General features: G+C 42.3%; 1 protein-coding gene across 3 annotated transcripts in view; it reads left to right on the top strand.

Moving 5' to 3' along the window:
* PDIA5 (protein disulfide isomerase family A member 5) overlaps positions 1–27,255 on the top strand; it is a 101,976-nt gene that overhangs the window by 49,641 nt on the left and 25,080 nt on the right. For all 3 annotated transcript variants that reach the window (XR_003991504.1, XM_030487015.1, XM_030487016.1), the window contains exons 11-14: positions 386–522; positions 19,389–19,459; positions 20,510–20,673; positions 23,154–23,284. Coding sequence is in view for 2 of the 3 variants with exons in the window: in XM_030487015.1 (XP_030342875.1) it covers positions 386–522; positions 19,389–19,459; positions 20,510–20,673; positions 23,154–23,284 (503 nt within the window). In the remaining variant the exon portion in view is untranslated. The remainder of the gene's footprint in view (positions 1–385; positions 523–19,388; positions 19,460–20,509; positions 20,674–23,153; positions 23,285–27,255) is intronic.

The raw sequence follows: 27,255 nt of genomic DNA, 5'->3' as shown, positions 1-27,255 counted from the left end.
TCATTGGCCATGGCTCCTGTGAGCTACAAAGTGTGAATGCTGTGAGAAAGGGAGCATCCTGCTGAGGAGGGTAAAATAGTAACAGAAAATGCATCTGATTTCTGTAATGTAATAACCAGGCAGTCTGGTTATCAGCTCACTCCATCCCTTCCATTGCTGATCTGGTCTCTTGAGCTTCTTGTGGAATTTTTTATTCCTCGTCTGGTTTTATCTGTGTTTCAGTGCTTATGAGTTCTGGGTGAGTAAAATTATGGAAGCTGTTCAGTAGGGTTAGTGGGTCATACGTATCTGGATGTCTGCACAAAATGGTTCCTTGCAGTCCGACTTGCCAAAATCATTGCTTAGCACCAGAGCTGCTTTTAAGCTGTGTCTGTTTTTCTTGTAGCCCACAGGCACCTCAGCCGCAGGCACCAGAGACTCCCTGGGCAGACGAAGAAAATGTAGTTTATCATCTGACTGATGAGGACTTCGACAAGTTTTTGAAAGATCATTCATCTGTGCTAGTGATGTTCCACGCACCATGTGAGTTTGGTTTTTTTCTGTACCTTGAGTCAAATCCTTGCTAACAAAACCAATAATTATTTTTTTGAGGAGGTTTCACAGAGCCAAGAACTCAAAGTCCAGGGTTCTTTTGTTTGTGATTATTGTTAAATACACAAGGCATGAAATGTTTGTGAAGTTGCTGACTTCAAATTTAGGATGGAGGTGTGCTGCTGGAAGTGTCGCTTTGTAGGCTGAGTCAAAACATAACTGAAGAGTGTAATGGTGCTTAAATAGTCTGAGGACTCATAATTCTACAGCGTGATTTCCCATTTTCAGCTCATCTTCTGTGTTGTCTGCTTTCAAACCAGAGCTCTGAGCAACTCAGTTTGATAACTGTGAGCTCCTGAGTCCTTGTTCATGGCTGCTGACTTGTCATTTTGAGTATTTTCACTCTTCTGCCACAGTTTGGTCTCTGGAAATGTAAGAAGGGGTGGTAGAGGGGTGGTTGTCATTACATACTGTGCTGAACTATGCCAGAACTGGGTCTAAGCTCAGAAGGTCCCCAGGACTTTTGGAAACTAGTGCAGAGCTGAGCTAGTAGTGATGCTACTTACTGTTCAGCTGAGAATGCATTGGACTGATTGTTTTCATGACTTGCAGTTTTAGTTTGAGCAATGAAATGGCACAGAGGCTGAAATCCTGCTTCCTTTTAAGCTAGTAGGAGTTAGCTCCAGAATTCCAAAATTTTTTTTTTTTTTTTTCCTCAGGTCTTGCTCATAAGACTCATTTGAAACACATACCATAGTGAATTTCCTTTGCCTGATAAAATGTCTAGGGATTTGATCCACTGAAGCAGGTGACTCGACTGCCATGTTGTTGCTGTGTTCACTGGATTATTCATACTAATGAAAGTGGGGCTGGAGATTAATGCCTTGTCTGAAAACCAAAGCACAAGTGCAGAACTGACGAAGCTTGGTTTGCTCAGCAGTTATCCTTCGTTACCCAAATCCTTCCTTCCCCAGATTTCCATGCACCCCAGTGTGCAAGTGACAGCATGGGCTGCTGCTCCTCAGGAGCTGTATGCTTGCTGGTTTGGCTGAACAACTGCTGCCAAAAAGAAACGTAACTGCTGAATTTCTCTTTTTCCCTCTCTGTGCACAATGGTTTGGGATGTGTTCTCTCTCTAGCCCCAGATTTCAGGGTTTTACAGAGGTTTAGTTGTATTGAAAAGCTTTGCCATTTTGGGGGTTTGTAAATGGGCAAGGGAGTCCAGTCATGTATTTGGGAGGAGGAAGAGGGCAAAGAAATCGACAGTTGGCCTTACAAATATTATTCCTTTAGGAAGTCAGATCAAAAATAGATGAACACACACAGCTACAATCAGATTTTGTAGTAAATTTAAGTTAGTTATAAATCTGAACAGGCCTTTTTTCAGTTTGGGTTTTTAAAAAATATTTTCTAATACACAAATAATACAGTTTTAGGAGTAATGATATTGCATGTCCTATTTGGAGAGGAGGAGCACTTCCAGGTAGGTATGTTTTATATTAAGGGGCATTCTGTGCTAAGGTACAGCAGTACTTTGGCAAATGCTTTAAAAGTAAATCAAATGCCTGAATCTGATAACATGTTCAATCTCCTGATAACATGTTCCAGTTGCTCGGAATTGGGATAAAGAATGTTCCTTGCCAGAACAACTCAATTCTAAATGCAACTTGAATATTTGGGGCATTTTATTTACATTCAGGTGGTAGTGGTATGCCTGTGCAGAATCCAGCTTGTACATGTGTAAAAAGATCTGTGTGTAAGAATCCTCTCTGGGCATCCTCAGCAGAGAGTGTATGGCTTGCAAACTAATTAGCGACAGACAACTATAATAAACAATTATCTCCATGATTAAAAGATTTTCTCCTAGCACTTCTTAAATGTGCTAATGGAGTCACCTTATGATTATTAGGATATAAATTACTCCAGTAAAACAAGTGGTAAAAACAGAGAACATCTTACTTGTTTTAACCTTGGTAGCTTAGGGTGAGAAAGTTTGGTTTTGGTTTGGTTTGGTTTTTTTTCTAAAAATTATGTATTAATAAAAAACCCAGTTGTAACAGGTGTACAGAATAGGCTCAGAACGTGGGATATACTTCTGTGTAACTAAGAATAAGCAAGGAGTTTTCAACACTGGCCTGGAATTAGCAACTACTTAAACCCTGTGTCATCATGCAGCATACATGTGACTTGGAGTTTTTCTAGGATATTATCAGTTTTGTATTTGAGAGAAGTTCTTTTACTAGGAGGAGGATTATTTCAGTGATTATTTAATTGCATAGTCAGATGGCCAATGCATTAATAGAGTGTGGTATTAAAAGATGTGTGTGGAATTGGAAGCTTTTATTCCCCTCCCCCCCCCACACCCCCCAAGTGCTGAAGGTGCAGCTGAACCAAACGCATCCCTTGTAAATACCTGTGAACTGCAGAATCAGGCACTGTGATGAATGTGGCCCATTGGATCTCCATGCCTGTGGCTACTAATGTTCATGCCTAGGGACCAACCTGTAATTATTTACAATCAGTTGCACTTACTAGCCTAATTAACGTCATGGCATTTTGGGTTAAGTGCAGCCTAGCGTAACTAGGCTCAACTAGAGCAAATACATGGGATTTAAACACATCAAGGAGGTCTGCAGCATGCAGCTTGCACCTCTTGTTGTCAGGGATGCCAGACCTTTTCTGCAATAATTTAGCACAACCATTAAAGAGAGGATGTGCTGCTTCAAGTTGCTACTGCTGGCCCTGAGAAGTGTGGGTGGGCAGGAGGACTGCATCCTGCCTTCGTTTTGCAGGTCGGTAGGGACATAAAGCAGGATTTTTAACCTTCTCAAACTCCTCTGAAAAGCCCTTGAGAGGATGTTCAATAAACCTGAATATTTAGCATAGGTAAACAGGGACCCAACCAGCCAGGAGTCTGAAGGCACTCTCCCTCCCCAGCCGTCTGTGATGGGTGTGCAGTGTGGTGTTCCCTATCAAGCATTTTGCTGAAATTTCACAGTTGCTGGTGGCAAGCATAGTGTTATCTTGGATATATCCAGACTGGAGTCTTGCAGACATCTGAAGTGTTTATTCTCTGTGTTGCTGTTGAACCCAGAAGCTGCAGTTATGAACCGAGATCTCCGGTATTACATGAAAGAACAAATAAATGGCCGTTTCCCAGAAAAGATTGGGAGTTTTTGCTTGGATTGATCACATTTGCTAACATGAGATAGCAGACTTATGTTAGAGGGCCTATTTCTGAGTCTGTAACAGAAATTGAATTGCACCAACTAAAGCTAATTCTGTACCATAAGATAAATGCACCTTTGCTGCTTATGATAGTCTTCTGTTAGCAATGAGAATAAAGACTGTGTGTCTGTATGTGCTGCTTGATATCTGTGCCTACAGCTGATCAATTTATTTAGTTGCCCAAGATGACAGCTGGGTTCTGAATGTCTCTAAATATGGGTTATGCTGCCAATCAAGTGTTGTTAAATGCTTTAGTGACATGGGGACTTGCTGGGACTTAAAATGCTCCTGAGTCACTTGAGTGCAAAAAATTCTTGTTTGTGTTTTCACTTTCCCCATCAAACTGCTGAGTCAAATGCAATTTTAGAAATAATTCTGTCTAAAATATTTGCCAAATTAGTGCAAGTTGCAGTATTTCTGACTTGATCTTGTCAAAGGAATCAAAACCCCACAGATCTATCTTTCTACATCTTTATAGCATTTTTCTCCAAAGCACATCTCAGAGTCTTGCACAAAATAAGCCTAACCAAGTATGTTAGGCTTAGGAAATGATAAGTCATTTCAAATGCTACTGAACAGTGTTTGAAGTCTAGGATTAAAATTAAATTCAGAAATGGGTTCTAAAAGTGTCTGCTTTTCATGCACAGGAGTTACTTTTCATTATGTTTTGTTAACACAAATGACATTGCTAACATTTTAAAGTGTACCTGTTCTTGCAGCCTCATGCACGATAATGTCCTGGTGCCACCACGAGCTCTAGCCTCCCATGTATGTTCAGCAAGCACAGGTCTCAGGAGTCTCTGCTTAGTGGTGGTCATCAGTCACCTCGCATGGTTGCTTGGGTTGCTTTTCCCCCCTCTCATACCCTATCAGCCATAGCAAAGTCTGTGGTCCAGTACTGGTGCCAGAGGTAACAGAGGGGGAAAAAGGTGCTTTGGCTGTCCTGTTAGTGTGAGCGTGCATTTGCTTTTTACAGGGTTAAACTGCTAAAATATTTTCCTGCAACACTTCTTCCTTGTACATGAGCTTAAATTCACGTTAAACCTGTTCTCTTCCCAGCCCTCTTCATAGGACTCTTCAGAGACTTTATGTAAGCTGCAGTTGTAGGACTTCAGGTTAGAAAAATATATCAGTACCCTTAGTGAGATACTGGTTTTCCTCTCTTCATAAGGAGGGAAGGCAGGGAAAATGCTGCTTGTTTTTTGTTTGTTTGTTTCTGGTTTTTTGCCCATTTTGTTGGTTTTTTTTTACTCCTCCTTGATTTTTTCTTGGAAACTGCTTTGGAGGTGCAGCCATGATACAGCTTTTCTTCCTCCCCCTCTAATGGAAACAAGCACAAAAATCAATCTTGAGACGATAAAATGCACTATAGTTTTGATGTGTTGTTGAAATGTCCATGAAATTCCTTTCCTGTCCTCAGTTATTTTCTCTCCCTTTATAAATCAACCTGATAAATTACGCAGTTGGTGCTTTCCAAAGCCAGCTATTCAGCTGTGCACGTTTTTAATTGCACAGGGAGCTGTTTTATCAATTTAGCTTTGAAAAACAGCTTTTCACACCCTTCACTCACTCCGTCCTCCCTCTGCTGTGTTAAAACCCAAGGTTTTAAGCCACTTTGTGGACTCATTATTAAGAATGCCAACCAATTAGCCCAGTACAAGATGAAGGCCTCCAGTTTCTAACCAAGCAGCAGACTTGGATCTCTCCCTCCCAGTGCACCATCATTGGTTTCAGTGGACTTGTTTTTGTTACTTACTGCTGCATGTGGTGAGATTAGGATGTAGGAATCCATTGTTTGCTTTCAATATAAAGTAAAGCAAACCCAAAATGTGCGCACAAAATCAAATCTGGTTTTTTTTAACTGGGTTTTACAACTATAAACAAATAAGTCTCCCTTTCAGACCCCCAGTGGTTCTTTATGAATGCAACCTACCATTACAGTGAGCACTAATTGGTATGTCTGCTGGCAGCCTCAACAGAAAGGCCATGAGTTGAAAAGGCTGAAGAATTAATTTACTGTGCAGCCTGAAAAAATAGCCTTTCTAGCACAGGTCAGCAGCAGCCTAACACTGGCAGACTGTGATAAAGAAATAAATAAAAACTTAAGGTTTTGCATTCTAATTCATGATTCAGTCAAGGGTATTTTTCTTTAAAATGTAAACCAACATAGCTGCACGAGTGGAGGTTAAAGGCTTGTGGGTTATCCAAACAACAAGCGGCACCACATGTGGAACGGATGGAGATAGCCCTTAATTTTTATTTGTCCCTGTCATATCTGACATCTGTGATTTTTAAAATAAAATGTTGGCTATGTTCAGTGGCTACATAGAGAGCTTTTGGCATCTGCCTTCAGATGTACTTCTAGGATAAACACACACGGTAGGTAGCTGGGAAGCTGTTCTTGTTAGACCTGTGCTAGGAACCCCCTTAATTTATTTGATATCATCTAGCGATAGCTTTTAATACGAAACTTCTGCTTGTCTCTACTGATGGTATCAGTTTAGTTCAGATGAAGAACACTCTTTCATCACCAAAGGTCTGCCTTCGGGCCTCTGCCTTGGCACCAGCCAAATCAGGTGTTTCAGAGAAAAGCTGTACATCTGCCTGGTGTCCTTCCTGAGGTAGCTTCCCAGGGTGAGCATCAGCAGCATTTAGTATTCCTCCATGTCTGCACTCTGCTGTTGCTTCCAGTTGTATAATATTGATCAGTCCTTGGTCAAAGATAACTGTGTGTGAGAAGAGCTTATTGAACAGCGAAAGTTGGAAAGAAGAGCCATGTTTTCAAAATGTGCTTTAGCACAGGGAGCTGGAAGCCAGAACTTTGGCAGGATGTAACCCTCAGTCAGGGGTTTGCTTTTAAGAGTTTCGTGAAACGTCTTTATAAGCTTTGACAATCCAACCTCATGAATGAACTCTGCTTTTGAAATGGCACTTTCTGTATGGGCAGTACTTCAGAAACAATTGTGCTTGCTGTTCAGCGGTACAAGGAAGAAAACAAAGGCAAGCGGTTCTGTGCACCTTGGCTGCAGTCTGAAAGGATTACTGGAAGTTTGTAGCGCATTAGGCAGGTCATGTATTTGTGTATTTGGAAGCTTGGCAGATGCTATATCCATGTGATGTAGCTGTGTATGCTAGTCTATGAGGTGATACACATGGAGACATGCATATGTCAAAGTGCTTGTTGTGGGCTTGATCCTGTTCCTATTAGATCCTGCAAAAATGTTCTTGCTCTCAGAGTAATTACAGGACGTTTTCAATGAGGCAAACTTCCTGGACTGTTCTGTGGGTTGTAGGCAGTACTGAGCTCTGGGTTTCTTGGTGAAGCAGTGCAGATGGCAGGATGGGCTGTTACAGTGCCCTGATCACTGAAAGATTGAATTGTGCAAGTGCACTTGGATGATGAATGTTGCTGTTTAAGAGTCTGGACAGGTAGGTGAAGAGAAGAAATCTTCTTCAGTTTCAGCATTGTTCCTGGCTTTTTATATCCCTTAGGCGCCTAACTTTAATGTTGCTTTAGTGCATTTTTAATGGAATGTATAATAAAATACTTCCCTGGACGTGTAAATTGTGCCAACTTTCTGTTCATTATATGTATGTACTTTTTAGCTGTATGTTACTGGCAGGCTACTAGAACAGATATATTCTTCACATAAACCAGTTAGAAACAGGTAAATTTTTTAGGCTCCTGAATCTGCTTCCACTGAAGTGGGCAAGTTCTGACTGTTGTTTTCAGTGGGAGGAGGACTGGGACAACTCAGACTAGGTTCATCAATATTTAAAAGCACATAAGTCTACAATAGGATGTTGCTTGATATTACGTATATTTGAATATCACCAAAAATATCAGGGACTATAAGCAGTTCAGTGCAATGACCTGCCAGTGCAATGACCTGCTGAATTAATTACAGCAATGATTTTCAGTGGAGATTTAATCACACATTAAAACAGGAGTTATTGAAAATGCAGCAAACCGGGAAAATGGAAGAACCTCACATGGATTTTCCTTTAATGACCATCCCACTTATATTTCTTGAGGGTTTAAAAATAAAAAAATCAGTAAGGTTTTTTAGTGGTACTTAATATAAATAGGAACACTGAGAGTGTAAAAATGCTAATAACTAGCTTGTGCAGTAAAACTTAATTGGATACCTAATGCAAAAGGTGAAGACAGTAATGACTGAGTCCATTGTCTCTTTTGTGTTGGTCTTTTGATTCTAGAGCACACAGTTCATATAAGATTATTGTCTTTTTGAAGCAGTTTGTGCTCTTTGAGCAGGGTAAAGTCATAAAAAAGGATGATCCAGTGCTAAAGTCATAGCCTTGGCCTGGAGATGTAAAAGTTTAGTTCCTTGCCTTGCTTTGATTTATACAATCGTGACCCAAGTTGCTAAATATTTGTCTTTGTTTCCAGTCTGTGAAGTGGAGATAACATTTCACTTTGCATAGGAGTTTTATCTAGCAAGCCACTTCCAGACTGCAAATGCTCCAGTATTGCAAGAATTGGGGTACAGAAGGCATATGAACATTGCAAAGATTCGATTAACACAAAGAAAGTAGGATTCTGCCTTTGGCATTCCCTGGCTTGTGGCAGGCAGGTTTTTGTCCCCCAGGTTTAGGAAACCCCATCTGCCACTGGGTTGAGCACAGATCCCAGACAAGATTATCACAGCTATAGCTGTTGACTTGCAGCCTCAACCAGGACTTGAAGCAGGGAGCCTTGCCTTGCTCTCGTTCAGCTTCATAACAAAAAGAGTGGCAAACCCAGGCTTTTGGGGTGTTCATGGCTACCTTGCCTTCAGGCTACATCTCCACTTGCTCTGTACCATGGTGCTGTTCTGGGGACATGGTGTGTACTTTGAATAACTTACTTGCTAGCAGTTGTGGGTATTGAGAGCCGAAAGGAGCTGAACTGTAAATACTTGGGTTTTGTGAAATTTGTGGGATTTGTTAAAAATGCATCACTGTGTGCTTACCTCCAATAGGGAGCAGTTAGTTTCTCTATTAAAGAAGACATTTGTGGAGGCTGTTCCACCCAGGGAAAAAAAATGTTTCCATGAATGTATGGCAGGTGGTGTGAAGGGAACGTCAGTTTCTTTGGGGATTTGCTGCCTCATTTCTCACATTACTGTTGCCTTCCCTCTCCTCTAACAAGTCCTTACCGACTAACAGACTATTGCAAAGGAGTAGCTACCGCTGCTGTGGGGGAAAGGAGCAGCTGAGAGGTGGCAGCTAAAGGGAGGCTTACCCCATTCTCCCCTTCTTTGGGTGTCTGTTGTAAATTATTTAGTTATTCAGAGTGGTCTTTTAAAGGACTTCTGTAATTTTAGCTGTGAAAGTCCACATTTGAGAGTGCCAATTGGGTGATTGTCCTGCAAGCTTGACCCTAGCGTATGTATAAGCCCTTAATGCTCTTGTGGTAATAGCAGTGAAGCGTAACTTATTTTTATAGGTTTACTTCACTTGCCTCTAATGATAGGTTAACAGTAGGAATTAGCTTTAAAGTTAATGCACCAGGTTTATTTCTTCTGAAATAAATTAATTTTCTTGCCTGGATAAGTTTAATATGCAGTGCAGGGCTCTCATTTGGCAAGTGCCTTATAGTATCTCTGCTACTTGAATCATTACCAACAGAGTTTTCATTATCAAGTTTATCTTCTTAAATACGGCTTCAATTTTTTATTGTCCTGTAGAAGGTAGAGAACTTACTTAAAGGGCAAATAATGAACAGAGAAACCTACAGTGAAAGATTGTTTGCTTTCCTGTCTGCTGTTTGTGCCCTTTCAGATGGTGAGTTGGCAAGTAATGCTGTCTTTCAGAGTTAGTAATAAACAAATCCATTGCTTTGATACTGAGGTATTGTGCTGATGGTGGAGGTGTCTTCTGGGGTCCTGGCTGCTTGTGATGAGTGAGCATCTCAGCAAACTTCTCCTAAGTGGGTGAATGCATCTCAGCTGGTAACCACTTCTGCTCTGATTTTGGACAAAAAGTGTGCGTTCTGCATAGTATCCTTCCTGATACTTTTATAGGTATCTTCGCATTAATAGCCAATGTCGCCATTGCTTCCAACACCCTTGCCCCATAAACTCAAGTGCTTTGCAATGTACCTTTCTTAGGAAAATCTCTTTGCATTGCATCCCTTTTTCCAATGTTTTATACAGATTGCATCCTAGGAAATCATTTGCTTGCTATGCTGTTTTCCTGAGCTGGACATTCAAAGCTATTTCATCTAAACTCTGTTCTCTGGCGTTTTCATTGCTAAATCCAAAGTATATAGTATGAAGTCTTCCAAAGGGCTAAGAGTGCGAGGGAAAGCAATGCAACTCCTATTCCTTCCCCAAGGCAAAATTATGTTGATCATGTGGCAATGGAGAGGGTAGGGGGCAGAGATCTTTTTGGATGTGGAATAATTACAGTTTAATTGAGAAAGAAACCTTCTGGAGGTATTTTTCATAAACTCTCAACAATTTCACCTTAAGGCAGTCATGCTGTTGTCTCTCTCACATTTCAATAGGGGAAGATTAATTTCAACACCTACTCAGGGCCATGTTTCTCTAATCTGGTGTAGGAAGTGTAATTTGTGTCTCCTGATGCCAGCTGATCCACCTTTCTTCACTTTTTTTCCCACCCAAAAGGGGTAGTAGGAGGCACCATCGTCTCCCAACACTTCTTTCTACTAGTCACACCATATAGTTTTGACCAAGAGGGTATATACATGCAGCGTAATTTCCAATAGCTGGAAGCTGAAGCTAGATTTGGAATGGAAATAAGGAACCATGTGATTTTTGTTATTAGTTTATTTTGAATAAAGATGATGACTGGCTTAAAGATCATTCGTAGATGCATGCTGGAGTCTCTGCTGTTGCAGACGGGGGTATATTTTTCAAAGTCTAATTTCAGGAGCCCAGCTCAGCCAGGGCTCCCTGTGAGGTTAAAAGCAGAGAGAGCACCCTGAGGGCAAGATAGAGCAGAAATATCTCTCTCTGCTTAACTCTCTGGGATCCCTGGGAGGTAGCAGCCTGTGACTGAGCTTAGCCTTGGAGAATATTCACCCTTTCCCCTGAGGCTTTACATCAAAAGAAGATATGCTTCAGCGTGACCAGAAATGAAGGCAAAACCACGTGTTATGCGATTCATCAAAGCCGTTGTCTTTTAAATCCTATGCAGCCAGCAGGACTTGCTCGGGGTTTCTCCCTCTCTGTGCTGAGCCTTCCCCTGCTGCGGTCTGTTGCTGGCTCAAGGTATCTCTTCTGCTGGAGCTGGCATGGATGCAGACAGGGTTCCTGGAGGATACGTTTGGTTAAGTTATCTTCTCAGTCTGATCTGATTTATGTAATGCAGTGATTTGACTATCTTTTTAAAAAAAATAATCTGAACTTGTTCTGTAACTATAACATAAAGCTGTTATAAATCTTCTGCTGAGCAGTTTCAGTGGTGCTGAGGGGAAAACAGCTATGCCAGCATGGGAAACATGATTAAGAACTGGTTTCAGATGCTTTCACCTCTTCAACCAAAGTGATCAGGTAGGAGCATGAGGCTTGGCTCGCTCAGCATGCACCCTCATGTACCAGGCAGGTGTCAGGTAGTTCATGTGGTGCTGGTCTGCTCCTGTGGCCTGATCAGGAGTTTGTTGGTGTCTGAATCATTTGGTAGTTACCCATGCTGTGCTACTCTGTTATTCTCGGTACCCCAAGGCTTTCCCCCAGAGACATCTGTGCCTGCCGTGTGTGCTCTGCAGCACATGCACGAGGTGCTCCCAAGAGAAACGGTGGCTGGGATGGGGTCACTACTGCCTCAGCAAGTGATACGAACAGGAGAAGGGATGACTGATTTGTAGTCATTTCATGCCCTGACTTCCCACTGAGGAGCTGCTGGAAGCAGGCAGGGGCTTTCTTCTGTGTGTACATGCTGGGATTGGATTTGCACAGATCTCTGCATGCACAGATTGGCTGCACTGTGAGTCTGTGGTAGTGCCAGTGAGATGGTGATAATGGTAGGGACAAGCTGCTGTACTGCTCTCCTGTCACTGGGATGAACTGTGCAGCCCACGCAGCTGAGGCATTAGGCTGCAGCCGCATAAATGTAGCATGACTGCAATGATCCAAACTGCTGTATTTTCCTTCTAGTTCCTCAGAGTCTTTTCTAGGATGACCTTTCACGGGCTTTGTCCTTGGTAAAGCCATAAAACTGTTTGGTTGTCACTGGTCCCTAAGCAACATCAGACTTAGAATCATAGAATCATAGAATCATAGAATCGTAAGGGTTGGAAAGGACCTTAAGATCATCTAGTTCCAACACCCCTGCCATGGGCAGGGACACCTTGCCCTAAACCACGTGGCTCAAGGCTCTGTCCAACCTGGCCTTGAACACCGCCAGGGATGGAGCATCCACAACCTCCCTGGGCAACCCATTCCAGTGCTTCACCACCCTCACTGTAAAGAACTTCTTCCTTATATCTAGTCTAAACTTCCCCTGTTTAAGTTTGAACCCATTACCCCTTGTCCTACCACTACAGTCCCTAAGGAAGAGTCCCTCCCCAGCATCTTTGTAGACCCCCTTCAGATACTGGAAGGCTGCTATGAGGTCACCACGCAGCCTTCTCTTCTCCAGGCTGAACAGCCCCAACTCTCTCAGCCTGTCTTCATACGGGAGGTGCTCCAGCCCTCTTATCATCCTCGTGGCCCTCCTCTGGACTCGCTCCAACAGCTCCATGTCCTTTTTATGTTGAGGACACCAGAACTGTACACAGTACTCCAAGTGAGGTCTCACGAGAGCAGAGTAGAGGGGCAGGATCACCTCCTTCGACCTGCTGGTCACGCTTCTTTTGATGCAGCCCAGGATACGGTTGGCTTTCTGGGCTGCAAGCGCACACTGCCGGTTCATGTTAAGCTTCTCGTCATCCAGCACCCCCAAGTCCTTCTCTGCAGGGCTGCTCTGAATCTCTTCTCTGCCCAGCCTGTAGCAGTGCCTGGGATTGCCCCTACCCAGGTGTAGGGCCTTACACTTGGCTTGGTTAAACTTCATAAGGTTGGCATCGGCCCACCTCACAAGCGTGTCAAGGTCCCTCTGGATGGCATCCCTTCCCTCCAGCGTATCAACCGAACCACACAGCTTGGTGTCGTCGGCAAACTTGCTGAGGGCACACTCAATGCCACTGTCCATGTCGCCGACAAAGATGTTGAACAGGACCGGTCCCAACACCGATCCCTGAGGGACACCACTCGTTACAGGTTTCCAACTGGACATCGAGCCATTTACCACAACTCTTTGCGTGCGGCCATCGAGCCAGTTTTTTATCCACCGAGTGGTCCATCTATCAAATTGATGTCTCTCCAATTTAGAGACAAGGATGTCATGCGGGACAGTGTCGAACGCTTTGCACAAGTCCAGGTAGATGACGTCAACTGCTCTGCCCCTGTCCATCAGTTCCGTGGCTCCATCATAGAAGGCCACCAAATTGGTCAGGCAGGATTTCCCCTTAGTGAAGCCATGTTGGCTGTCACCAACCACCTCGTTGTTTTTCATGTGCCTTAGCATGTTTTCCAGGAGAAACTGCTCCAAGATTTTGCCAGGCACAGAGGTGAGACTGACTGGTCTGTAGTTCCCCGGGTCTTCCACCTTCCCCTTCTTGAAAATGGGGGTTATATAACCCTTCTTCCAGTCATCGGGAACTTCACCTGACTGCCAGGATTTTTCGAATGTGATGGACAGTGGCTTAGCAACTTCATTCGCCAGCTCCTTCAGGACCCGTGGATGGATTTCATCAGGTCCCATGGACTTGTGCACGTTCAGGTTCTTAAGACGGTCTCGAACCTGATCCTCTCCTACAGTGGGCCTAAGGTCTTCGTTCTCACAGTCCCTGCATTTGCTTTCCAAGACTTGGGTTGTGTGGTCAGAGCATTTGCTGGTGAAGACTGAGGCAAAGAAGTGGGACTTGCTCAAATCAAACCTACCTTTAAAAGTACAGTAGTGGGGTGGGGGGTCTGGGTTTGTGTACGTGTGGACACATTTATAGCAGTGGAAAATTTGAATTCAATATCATGTTAAAGAGGTTGAAGCTGTTCCTCCTGATCTTACAAGAAAGCATCAAGCCTTGAAACATCTTTGTCTTTAAGTATCTGGAATTTTGCCTGGATGGACAGTGCTGCTTATGAGAAGGAGATGGATGGTTTGTGGGAGGAAGTACCCAGAAGGAAAAGAATGGATAACATTTCTTGAGCTACTGATTCTTCATAAGGTGATTATTTTTTTTAAAATGCAGAAACCTGGATATCAGGGCATGATCTGATAGCTATGACAATTATGACTGTTAAGTGAACATGCAACCAACACGGTTGCAAATTCGTACCTGTGATTATGGGGAGAAACAGCTGCTTTTGTCATCCTCCTTTCCTGCCAAATTTGTGATTTCCCATCAGATGTCTGCAATGCAGATGGCTAAATTATGCAAGGGAATCTGCAGCTGTTGTAGTTTGTGCTCTCCTACACCGGTAAAAGAACTGTAAACTGCCTTGTGTCGAACCTTGGAGTTGCTCTTTTACATGATGTGTTTTAAGTCTTTGTGTGTTAGACTTCCATGGCAGAAGAGAATACATTTGTGTTCTCACATGCGTGGTAAGAGGGATGAGACTTGTGTGTATTCTTGCTCCAGCTCCAAGGATTGTGTCTCCCCTCTGTGTGCATACTCTTGTTTTTATATACGCAGGTGTATGTTGCAAGTTAACAACAGAGCATGCGTAAGGGCTGGCTATTCTGCTGTGTTAAGAGGTCACTGCTCCTCTGGGATTAGGAATGGAGAAACCAAAGGTGTATTCCCAGGCGTTAAATATTTAGAGAGCAAAGGTGAATCTGAATTTTTTCAGATTCTTTTTATTTGCCTTTTCTTGAAGTTGTCCGTAAATGTTCTGAGTGTAGTCTGAGCTACCAGTTACAGTTGCTGAAAGCAGGACATGCTTTGTGCTTTAAATTTGTTTTCTCATCAGGCTAATGGAGGTATTTTTGGTATGCTGCTCTAGAGGGATGTAGAGATGGCATGATACAGAAAATAACTGGTACATGATAATAGTACTCAAGCAGAATGTCAATGGCAGAAATGTAATGATTCTTTAAAATCTTTTTTTGCAATTTAATTTATCTCTAGGGTTCTCCATGTCAGAAATTCCTTGTCCACAAGTGCCTGGATGTTGGCTTTTATCTCTTGCTTGTCATGTACTCTTCAGATCCTCAATGTTGTCTTGAAATGAGCAGACATGACCAAAAGCACCGTGTTTGTTTATATAGCTGTTAATAACCTGAAAGAAGCAAACAGTGAATGACAGTGAGAAAGAGATTTACGTTCTGGGGACAGCACTAAGACAGCATATACAGGAGCTTAGCTAGAGCTGCTTATCTGGTTTTCTGCCTGTATTTCGCAGGCAAAACTTGGTTTTAACAGTGGAAGTGTTTGCATTGAAAATATTTGGAGCAACTGTGCTTTGTACTGTGAGCCTTTGCTGTGGTGCTGAACAAGCTGCTGTAACCAAACATAGATATTTACTTGGAAAAAAAGTTGCTTGGTACATTTAACCTTCCCTTTGTGCTCTCCCTTGCACGTTAAAATTGCTCTGTCCACACTTGGCCTTTGCCTCTGCACTTGCATATGGTCACACTCTGGGAACGGTGAAGTGCTAAGTGAATGTTGTCCTCTGCCCTGTGGTGTGATTCTAGAGGGGAGTGACTTGTCTGCACTGGGGTGATGTGGAGACCTTTGAACACCATTGTTCTTGGGGTGCAGCTGAGCTAAGCTGTGAGACAACAACTGCTCTGACGGAAGGAGCTGTTTATCTGCCTGGCTGTGCAGTGCAAATGAGAAGATTGATTATAAATAAACTGTGAAAACAGAATCCTTGCTTCATTTAGACATCTGTTTTTAAAAAAGGTTAGCAAGGGCCTGTCCTGTGCCAGATGTCCTAGCACTGATTTTTTTAAGTTTTGACTTTTTTCCTGTCTTGTAACACTCCGTTTATTCTGTGTGCTCTTATCCATTTGAGCCACGGCTCTTGCAGCCTGGGGCTTCTTTTGTGCAAGAGGAGCAAGATAAGTCATTGAGAGGTCAAAAAAGTTGACCAGTCCAGAGCTGTCCACCAAAGCCAGCCATTGAACCCCAGCTGGTTTCTGCTGCTAGATGGAGGGTAACTATGACTTGCACCTCCTGGGGAGCTACATATCTTGTGCGAGAAAAGATCAAGGCTGTGGGAGTCCCCTTGTGTAGACACCTAAAAGTCCTTTGGTGTTTCCACCAGCCATCACACAGAGGCTCAGAGGATGTCAGTGCTTGCAGTAGGCTGCAGGGCATCCTTGTGTTGACTGCAATCTTTCTCTTCTCACCTGGGATTGAACGAGTCACTTCCCTTTCTTAGTCTTTTAGTTTTAATGTCAGTATACTCTTGACACGACAGTCCATCTTCTAAGAGCCCATCTATCACAGATGCTCACTACAGACCTGCAGGCTTCCTTCCACTGTCCCAGCAGACCTTATGCAGTACATTGGATCATCTGGGCTAAGGGCCTGTAAGGTTATTGTTATTTTCCGATTCATTTTATGAGCAGAAAATGTCTAAAACTAGAGGAGCTCAGCACGGGGAGATACAGCTGCTGCTGGATGAGCTAATGTAGCAATCAAAGGAGAGGCAGTGACCTTGGTATTCGTTTAAATGACTTTTTCATTGGTCTTGAGAATTTAGTTGCAATCCTCACAGGATTATTGAAAGGTAGGATAAATAATCATAGGAGAGATGAATTGATTTGCAGTGTTTAGGTCTGACTTCTAATTCATATCTCCCCTTTTCTACAATGGCAGGTGGAATCAGGCTGTAGCATGCAATAGCAAAATTCTTATAAAGATGGCCAGAGAAGAAGCATCGTTTAGAGTGGGAGAAGCTCTTAGGATTTGTTGTCCCTCTTTCAGATTCAGTTTAACGTGGTGGCTTTTTTCCCAGGCTGGCATATTGTGCTGTCCTCTGTCAGGGTTAGAATAAGCATTGCATAATAAAGATTGGAGGGCTTCACTTTGCATTTACGTGCCTTTAAAGAGCTGATCCGGGTTCCCCTTTATTTTAACCATGAGTGAGTTGGCTTTGTGGGGCAGTCAGTAATGCTGTGTCTGTGTGATGTTCGTAAAAGAACCCAGAACAGTCACATTTCACAGTCTGGATATCTTTCTGCAAAATACTACTTACATGAATTTCAGATGCTTTGGATTATTTTTTATTTCCTGCACAAAGTATGCCTAGCTTGTTTGATTTATGTTGGGCTTTTTTTTTTTTTTCCCCTCTGCATAGTTTTGTGAAAACTCAGGTTGTTTGATGCTGTGGCTGATCAGATCTAATATTAATGATTGTGGAATATAGCGTAGATTGTGTGGATGCTCTATCTAGACCACAGTATGAAGCTTGCTCTGGCTGGAGGACATGCTGTGTAAAGCCCACAAGGTGAAGCTATCCCTGCAGAAAAATAACTTTTTGTACAAATTTGAGCTAGCTAATTCAGAGAGTTTCCCAGGTATCCAGGTGTCTGAACTGGAACTTGAAATGCCCTTTGTTTAGAACTGAGGAAGAGCATGAGATGAATAAAGTTCCCTGCTCCTAGAAGGAGAAATAAATCAACTCAAGCAGATGTCAAAAGGAACTGTCAGCCCCTTCCACAAAGCCATATGCCTGTAACTTTTCTGTGGGTGGCAAATAAATCATTTTGCCAACCTCTTTTATGCTCTTAACTAAGACAAGCCATGTTGAGAAAGTAGCTCTTCCTCAGCCTTTTCCAGTTTCTTCCTGAATTCACCTCTGATCAGGTTCTCAGCTTGGTGACACGTGCTCCCACCACCATGTAGAACCAAAGCAAAGCTCATTCTCTAGCTGAGATCCTCTCATTCTGCTGCTCCTGCCACGTTAAAGCAGTGGAGTCCTTCTCAGAAGGAGGACACACAGTTTTTTAATGCTGTGGTTGCTATGTGGATGACTAAGTGCTATGAACCTTCGCTGGTGTTTGAACTGGAATTTGGTCTGCAATCAGCCATTTGGGTATTTGCTGTAATTCTCAGGTGGGATTTGCAACCTTTATTCAAACGTATCCACCCTGTAGATAAACATGCCCTGAAAGTGTTTCATGGTGTGCTATGGTGGTTGAAGCTCTGCTGAAGTCACTGTCTGCTGTGGCACAGTTACACCTGGATGTCTTACAGCTTCTTGGCTGCGAACGCTCTTTGACTTGTGCAGTATAAACCATGGTTGTCTGGTTCAGTTCAGGCTTAGGTTTGCATCTGCTGGCTTCAGCAGTCGTCCTATTAGGGGAAATCAAAGTAGCACTGAGAATCACAGTCCTTAGTTTATTTTCTTTTAGTGTTGCGAAAATAGCCCCAGCCCTGTTACCCGAACATCTCAGAAACAGCTTTTGCTGAAGCTGCACTGAAACAGATTTGTAGCCATATTTTCTGATACAACTTTCAAAAACTCGGCAAAGCCTGGGCTTTCAAGTGCCGCTTTCAACAATAACAGCTGAAGAAAGAGAAGCTGGCTGCTGCTGCAAACAAGAGGAAAAAGGGCGGCAAGGGATTGAATTGGGATTACATTGCACTGGGGCAGGGGAGTGCAGCATGTCTGGGTCATGCCGTGCACCTTATTACAGCTCTGTGCGTCTCTGGTCTGCTCACAGGAGCCATCCGTCACCCTGGCCAGGTGTCAATCTCAGCCGCTCCATCCCTTTGCGCTGCCCCTGCAGGTCACTTGGGGGCAACAGTGGGGGTAAGGAAGGGGCTGTCCTGGAGGCCCAGCATCACGCTGGAGGTGCTGAAGCGTAACTTCACATTGCAGCAGGAACCTCACCTGGTCCTGGAAGTTCAGCTTGCCTGTAAGCAGTTGCACCAGCTGAAAGCAGTTTAATTTACAACCAAATAATTTATTTCAAATCTGCTTTTCTCACTCATGCATTCATTTTAGTTTATTGTAATGTCAACACTTAGCACTGAAGTAATGGCAGATCTCTGGAGAGCTTCGCACAAGCAAGAAAGCACCATTATCTTCATTTTACAGGCCCTGCTTATGTTGAGAACATATGTGGTGGTGTAATTACACTGATGTGATTAAATCAGTGCAAATCCTTGCTAGAGAGACATGGTGCACCACTGTAAAGCAGGGCTTATTATCAGTGCAGTTTAATTCAGATTACATTACTCAATTAAGCTGTGCTAGCATAAGCCTCTGTTTAAACTCAGGAAGTCACGTGAGGGCCTGTGTTTCTTTTTAAAGCAGATAAAGATTTGGAAACTGAAATGGGTGAGGTTGTACCTCGCCCAAGACCATGCTTAAAAGCAATGCACTTGAGTGTTCATAGTGCTTTCTGGGAGGAAAGAGATGTGGGTGCAAATTCAGGGGTTTTATTATTAATTTTGAATAGATTAAATTCTTTGTTTAAACCACAGTGACCACTTTGGAAAGATCCTAAATCATACTAAGGCTTTACAAATAAATTAAGTAAAATCCATACTAAATTCTAGTAACTCTCTACCACATGGTCTTGGATTTCGATAATGGCTCGATGGGTCAGTGAATAACCATAGCGTGTTCAACTTAATTGGACCTTTTTTTCTTTTTTGGCAGGGTGTGGGCATTGTAAGAAAATGAAGCCAGAATATGAGAAGGCTGCAGAGTTTCTCCATGTAGCCAGTGATGTAAGCTAATTTCCTATATTATATCCTTCAAATAATCAGTAATAAATAACTGGAGTAATAAAAGTGACTTTTCTCCCTACAACAAATTCAGCTGTTCTCATCCTCCCACAGGACCCTTCAAAATGTGCTTCCAAAGTACAGTCTCATCGCTAATGCATGAGCCCTGCCAAACTCTGAGAAAGAACATTCTGTCTTGAACGAAAACAAAATCGAAAAATGTTTATGTATTCTGCTGTAAGCCTTATACATAATGTGATCAAATCCAAAATGGACTTTTTTTTTTCCCCCTTTACTTAAAGATATTGAATGTGAAAAAATACAGGCTTTTATTTATGAATTAGATTTGGAAAAAAACCAAAAGGGGTTGATCCCTCTTTCAAATACCCTGGTTTATGGTTGCATCACTCCATTAGCTTCATTTTAAGTGCTCCATCAGCATGGCCAGAGAAGAGAGATCCAATAATATAAGTATTAGTGTTATTGATTCAGTCTGTCACTGTGTACACCATGCAAGAGGAGAAGTAGGATTAGCTTCCCTGATGCTTTAGGCATCTTCAGTGGAGTCCCTTTGTAGCTGCTGGAGAAGGAGGAGATGGGAAAAACAAAGGTTAGATGAATCACACTCTACAAGTGTTTGTTCTCCTGTGACTCTAAAGGTGGTCCATGTAAAGATGTCTGCAAGTTAATGAAAGATGAATTTACTTTTAAGTAAACCTGTCTTTAACAATGCTTATTTCTTCTGGGAGAAATTGGGATTTGTGGGAGGTAATGCCATTCCTGGGAACAGCTTGTGAGCATTATAAAGTGAATTATATACGGGGAATCCTGTCAGAAATGGGAGGAGAACAAGTAACACTGGTTACATTTAGTCCATAAGATGTGCCTGCCTGGTTGTGCATCAGTCCTTTGTGTCTTTCTGTGTGTCTGCTGAGAACCTGAGAAAGTGAATTACTCACCTAGATCATGAGTGATTACCCCAAAGTCCACTGTGTCCTGCTAGGGGAGTGTGTGTGTGTTGCTGGGATTTACAGTTAGTGGTCTCTGTTCTAGAGTCCAGGTGTCCTTGCAGCAGTCGATGCTACCGTCAACAAGGCGCTGGCAGAAAGATATCACATCTCAGGGTTTCCTACTTTGAAGTATTTTAAAGATGGAGAGGAGAAATACACTCTGCCACACCTCAGAACAAAGAAGAAGATCATCGACTGGCTACAAAAGTAAGTTTTGAGGGTCTGAGATAGTGTTCAGGTTCCTGGTTACTGGCTCCTGAAGATTGCTTTGGTGAGGAAGTAAACCTTAAACCTAAATCCCTTGCTAACAAAACCAAACTGAATTCCAGTATTCAAAGCCATACAAACATCTATTTTAATTATGGTCTCTAACACACCAAATCCTTTATTTGCTGCAGAGTTTTTCGTAGTTGTCACAGTATTTCTTTCCCAAAATAAATATTTTTCAAATATACCCATAGCCTCTCACCAGAAAAGGAATAGCAATGTCTCTCAAAAATAAATAGAACATTTATTGTTCCCTCTTTATACTAAACAGCAGATTTCACTGTTAATAACTGAATTTTTGCAGTTGTATTTTTCTACATGGGGCTGAAAGAAAGCCAGTGAGACCAACAAAACTGGCAGCTTTGTCTGCACTAACCAACTTTTCTTGGGTGGCATGCTGAAATTAGTAGAATTAAGTTTGATATATGATGGAAAGAATTTCATTTCAAAGAAGTAAATTGCTGGTACAATTCTAAGTATTCTGGAATAAAATACGCGTTTCCTTTAGGTACTGTAAGCGTAATGTATTTTCTGTGTTATTAAGTGGGAAACAGAAATGTCAGTGTTTGTGAAGTTTTTAAATCATTTAACCGTTAAGTGCAGTTGGTGTAAGGAATGTATTCTTAATTCTTCCCCTCTTATTTGGAGGGAGGGATGGGAGTTGAATGGGGGCTTTTTGGTTGTGTATTTTTTTTCTTTTCTTTTTAAATTATATCTCTTGAGCTCTTCAAATCAGGTAATAGGTATGGTCTGGCAACATCTTTGTAGCATTTGGGATGTTTTATCTGTATTTCACATTTAGACACAGTACTCCCTTGGCTTCCCTATATACTCAGGCTCCAGGCTGCTGTGTCAATACTGGATGTTAAGTCACTGTCCTAGTTTCATCAGTTTGCTGGCGTATTTTGAGTGCTATGTAATTTGTATTGAGTTATAGTCGGGTTGACACTGCCTGTACATATTGGCAGGTGAATAAGCAATGAGGAAGAGGGAAGGGGTGTTAATCCCTTCTGGATCCTGCTGTCTTCTGGAAAACTTTTGTCTGCAGCTTCAGATAGTCAGCAACATGGGAAATCCAGACAGCTTGTCTCCTGCTCTTGACTGCTGGATGTTCTCCCAACTAGAGACACAATAGAGTAAGATCCTTGTTTGCTGACCAGGGATAAAATTTATCATAGCTGCACTGAAGTTGGTGGAAATAGGGATGTATCTGGGGTGCAGGCTGGAAATAAAAGTACAGCTTGTGTAAACCTATCCCAAAGAGTGGTCAGGTCACAGCCATGTGGGTTTCAGCTCATTCCCTCTGTGGTGACTGTAGTCTGTACTGCCACACTGGTTGTTAACAGTCTCTGGGTAGCTTGTTTCAGGTCAGCATGGGAAAGTCTGTGTGAGATGAAGTCACGCCTCTGACTGTAACTATAATCAATGGTAGCTCACACCGACTATGTTCATGTGAAAATTCAGACCAGCTGTCCTAATTCTTTCACTAACAACTGGCAAATCAGTATTGATGGAAATACGATGGATGTCCACCAAGTGACCTTGAGTAGGACTTTAAAAATCAAGTTTTTCTCCACTTGGTTTTTATGTACCTGATACATCTTAAAATAGTGTCATTCAAAGTGACAGGAAAGCCTGAAAAGCTAATTTATTACTAAGGCGACATATGAAGGTCTTTATACCGTGGCACCACTGATGATTTTGTATAAGTAATCACTATTTAAGATACAGCAGGAATGAATTTAATGAGTCTGAGAGAAGTCTGGGAGCTAGTGAATAGCAGAAGTTTTGTTAGAGGCGCTCTAGATGTGCGGGATTGCTCTGATCTAGTCAGTATGTGCAGTCATAATTGAAACCTGACATTCTTATTATCAAGATAAAATATTCCAGTTCAGTCACCCCCAGTCTTCCAAGTGGAACGATGCTGATTATTGCATCCTGGCTTTAATATCTGAATTCAAGAAGAGGTCATGAAATTCTTTATAGAAGTTTGCATGATAGAGGTAAAGAGTACAAAAAGGATGTTTGAATGGAAGATGCTGTTCTATATCAGTTGCCTTTTGATTCCACCTGCTTGCTGTTCTTCTCAGTTCATGCCTATGGATGACACAGTGATACAAGAGCAATATTTTTTCCACCAAGATGTTGGATGCAATTTAGGAAATCTTTATTCTGCATTTGTATTCATATGCCTGAGTACAATCACTTAAATTATATTTTTATTGAGCTCCAGAAATTAACTTGCATTTTTCTTGTTGTTATCTGGTATTGGAAATATGAAGCACATTTTTCTACTGCACAGGCACCCCAAAGGATTGCTCGACCTCAGTTCCCTCATAGTAGTTGTGATCAGAACATGATGCCCCTTTGCCTGTTTCCAGAAACATTTTCAAACCAATCTCATTTCCTATCTTTTCTAGTCCTGAAGCACCACCTCCACCTGAGCCTGCATGGGAAGAAAAACAGACTAGCGTTATCCACCTTGCTGGCGAAGACTTCAGGGAGTCCTTGAAGAAGAAGAAGCACACCCTTGTCATGTTCTACGCACCATGTGAGTAAATATCTCTCTATGTGGGTGCGTTTTCTAAACCCTACAGTTTATGGAATCCTGACCTAATTCCCCCGCTGTCCCCAGACTTATAAAGATAAAGAGCTGGTTCTGAATACAGCTGCATGGGACCATCACTGGCACCATTGTTTGTATCTTTATAAATGGAAATAATACAGTATGCAATGTTTAAATAAAGAGTTGCTGTATTAACACAGACACCAAAGCAGGCAGGGGTACAAAACCAAACCAGATTTATTTTCCTCTGCTGCATTTTATGGTCTATATAACAAAATGTGATCCTTTATAGTAGCACAATGGACATGGAGAGCCTGAGTCATTAGTGCAGCACTTTGGTAGTGAAATCGATATAGTGGTGTAGGAGGAATAAGTCCCTGGAGGCTGAGAACAAATTTTGATAGAAGAAGCTTTGTCGATAATAAATCTACATTTAAATCTCCACTGGGAATATGGGCATAGCTTCCTCCTCCCAGATTTTGTGTGCATCGCATGCACACTTTCTTTTGAAGGTCCTGAGAATATCTCTAGAGTTTTGAATGGGGCCCTTTATAAATAAGGTGAATGGGAGGAATCTCTTCTGGTTTTCTGTGTTGTCACAGAGACAGGCAGACTTGGTACAAGTTCTTAACTTTTGAGAGGTCTGGCAAAGGGAGAAGATAATCCTGGCACTTAATATTGTGTGGTATTAACTTGTTCTAGTAGCACCATGACTCGGCACCCTCAGATGCCAGAAAAATTTTTCCCTATCACATGGCCAGCTCTGCGGTTAATGGATAGCCTTCAGATAATCAATTAGTAACTTGTTCCCATTAAACCGAAGGTATTCTCCAGAAAGCGAGAAGAAGCTCAGGTCCTTAATGTTATGTTTAATCAGGGAGCCCCTTATTTTGCTTTTCTGTTAGAGAATTGAACATGAAGGCTTTTGGACTCCCATGAAGCCCTGCTGGATGTGGGAGAGAGGGGGGTGCAATTCAGAAAGGAGATTTCTGGAAGGTTGTAAAAGGAAAGGGAAGGGGACTTAATCCCTTCTCAACTTCAGTTGCCACCATCTATTGACTAAAAATTGCCCATGTGCCAGGAATTTTTGATTCATGGGCCTCAACCGATTAAGAACAAGCTGTAACTTTAGAATCAAATGATTGCATACAAAATGTTAAGATTTAGGAGTTCAATGCTTCTTGAGTTCTCTTTACCTGAGGAGTGACCTGTGGAAGAGAGAGATTTATTTTCCTTTTGTTTTTAGCTGCATCTTTTTAAGACACTTAAATTCTTGCTTTTTTTAAAGGCCGTGTTTAAAGCAAAAACACTATGCGCACTGAGTATGTAGTTCTCAGGGTTGAAAGCAGGATGGGCTAATTGTGATACCATTGTTTGTGGCTTGACTTCTACCTTTGCTCCAGGAGAGGTGAATAAAGATCAGCCTGGCCCTGTCGATACAAAAGAGCTGTATAAGTAAGGCTTGCATGATGTAAGACTGTTGAATCCTTTGAGGCTGCCCTTCAGACATGTTCTTCTTGCACAGTGCTGTGTATAACCACCTATTTACAGGACGGAGAGGTGTTAACTGGAACCCTTTCTGGCCATCCCATGACTCCTAAGACAGTCAGCATAGGTGTTGTGTTGTCGTTATGTGGGTCATGCACAGTTTCCGATTTGTCAGATTTGTTTTAAGTGTGGAAGTGTCTGTTCACAGAGCAGAAAGGGAGTGCAATGAGCCTGCCCTTTGTTGGATGTAGGGGAAAGTAGCAGATGAATATTTTAAATCTCTGGTTTCTGTGAAATGATCATTAATGCAACAGAACGGTACAAATCATTCTGTTTTTCAGCTTTTCTGCAGTGATAATGTGCCTCCTGCTAAATTTGATAGATTATCTTTTGTTTACCATTTTGTCAATCTTGAGACCTTTTGGAGCTTACATTGCCAATTAGTCTTAACTTGCTTATTTTAGTGCAGAAGGAACACTGCTAAAATTGCCAGGACCTATTATCTCAAATAATTTTCTTCTTCTATTCAGTTCCACATCTTAGGTCAGTGCAGACTCACAGGATGTTATTCCATTCACTTGTGACTCTATGGCAGTATTTGTTACACTTACACATATGCTGAGATATTTTAAGATTGGGGGTGTGTGTATACATGCATATATAAAGTATGTTTATGTATAAATATTTATGCTAAGAAATGTATCTCTCATCTGTCATTAGAATTTAAAGCGGCAAGTTGAATATTCTGACCTTTGTAAAGCTTTCAGCTAGAGTGACAAACCTTTAGGCAAAGGCCATAGATACATATCTCACATACAAATTAAAATGAGATCTGGCTTTTCTGTGGCAGCTTCCAGTCCAAATCACTTAATATGTATAGGAGAACCATCAATCTGCTGCTATGCTGATAACTCTGGACTGAGCTGAGCAGTGCTTTGATGGTACTGAACAGTGCTTTGCAGTGATTTAGGTCCAGAAGAGAAGACTGCTACATCCACACCGAAAAGATGGGGAACTCGTTACTCCATCACCCTGGATGTGGGTGAAGCATAAAGGTTATTCCCGTTGCCTATGGAGTATTTTAAGGTCAAAATCAACTCTTGAAATTACTGGGAAAAAAAAATCCATTCCTGTGGACTTGACACCCACAGAGAGTGAAGTTCTTGATTTCACATTCCCATTGCTCCCTGGTGGCATCTCTGCACACTGTAATGACTAATTTGGGGCAGGAGGCAGCAGGAGGGGCAGGTCCCCAGTACTGACTTGGGCAAAAGTGCCTGCTGCAGAAAAGCTAATGCTGCTTGGGCCAGTAACTGCGTTGGACCTGATCTTCATCTAGATGTCCATTGGGCAAGTCTGTACCCTTTGCGGCCACCATGCTGCACAGGCTTGTGGTGCAGGTTGGCACTCGCCCGTGCTTCTCAGGGCTAGCATTTGGAGCAGGCTGCTGGCATCCTGCACAGCACCTGGCACAGCTCTTCTCTGGGCCCTGTGAGGCTCTTGTGGTCTTAAGATGTAATTGTCATCCCACTTCCTTACCTTTGAGTTCAAAATGCCTAAAGTAGGAGGAGGACAATAATACAGTCTGCTGAAGTGAAGCATGATGCCACAGGTGTGTGTCGTATCCTGGGGTGTGCCATGAAGGGATTTGAGGAGCATTTGAAAGCAGTAGGCTTATTGCAGCATTGGAGGTGTTTTTGGAGGGTTTATGGGATCTGTGTCTGTATTATCTCCGTAGGCCAGTCCTTGGAATACTGGATACTGTTAACTACTTCAGGTTTCCTTTTGTAACTGCCTGGCTTCATCCAGAAACGGGGAGAGGAGACAACTAGTCTGAGTGTGTTTGGTGTACACTCATAGCCTGGTATGTGGATGATCAGGCTTTGGGGGGCTGTGAACCAAATCAGGAAGTAAGCCAAATGGACAAGAATAGATCCAGCGTAGCCCAGTTAGCAGTGCTTAACCAGCTATGGCCAGAAGTACACTAGCTGCATGTCTGACGTCTACAGCCAGAGCTTGTTTCAAGACTTGCAGCATTAAATGCCTAATTTCCATCAGTGCCACTTCTGGGATCAGCACGCACTGACTTTTCTTTCTTCTTTCTCTTATGTCCTCACTGTTCATATAGCTTATCTGAATGTGTTTTATCTGCATTTTTACTTTTATGTGCTCTCTCCACTCCGTTATCACAGATAATTGAGATTTGACTTTGCCAGTGCATTAAATTTTAACCTCCTACTACTGTAGCACTGAAGACTGCAAAATAGAAGCAGTTGGTTGTGAATAGTTCTCAGAATCACAAAGGGTAACAAAGTTCCAGTAAATAACATGTCTTCTCAGTTGGAGATGTTTTTGCTGCATTACTCAAACTGAAATAAGGGGAAAAAGTATGATTGGAGCTAGGTGAGCATTTTTCAATCAAATAAGGAGATGCAAATAGTTCTTCAGGAGTGTACTGTGATTTTAAC

Source organism: Strigops habroptila, chromosome 5 (genome assembly GCF_004027225.2).
Source record: "Strigops habroptila isolate Jane chromosome 5, bStrHab1.2.pri, whole genome shotgun sequence".
Classification (NCBI taxonomy): Eukaryota; Metazoa; Chordata; class Aves; order Psittaciformes; family Psittacidae; genus Strigops; species Strigops habroptila.
This window is presented reverse-complemented; position numbering and strand designations above follow the sequence as displayed.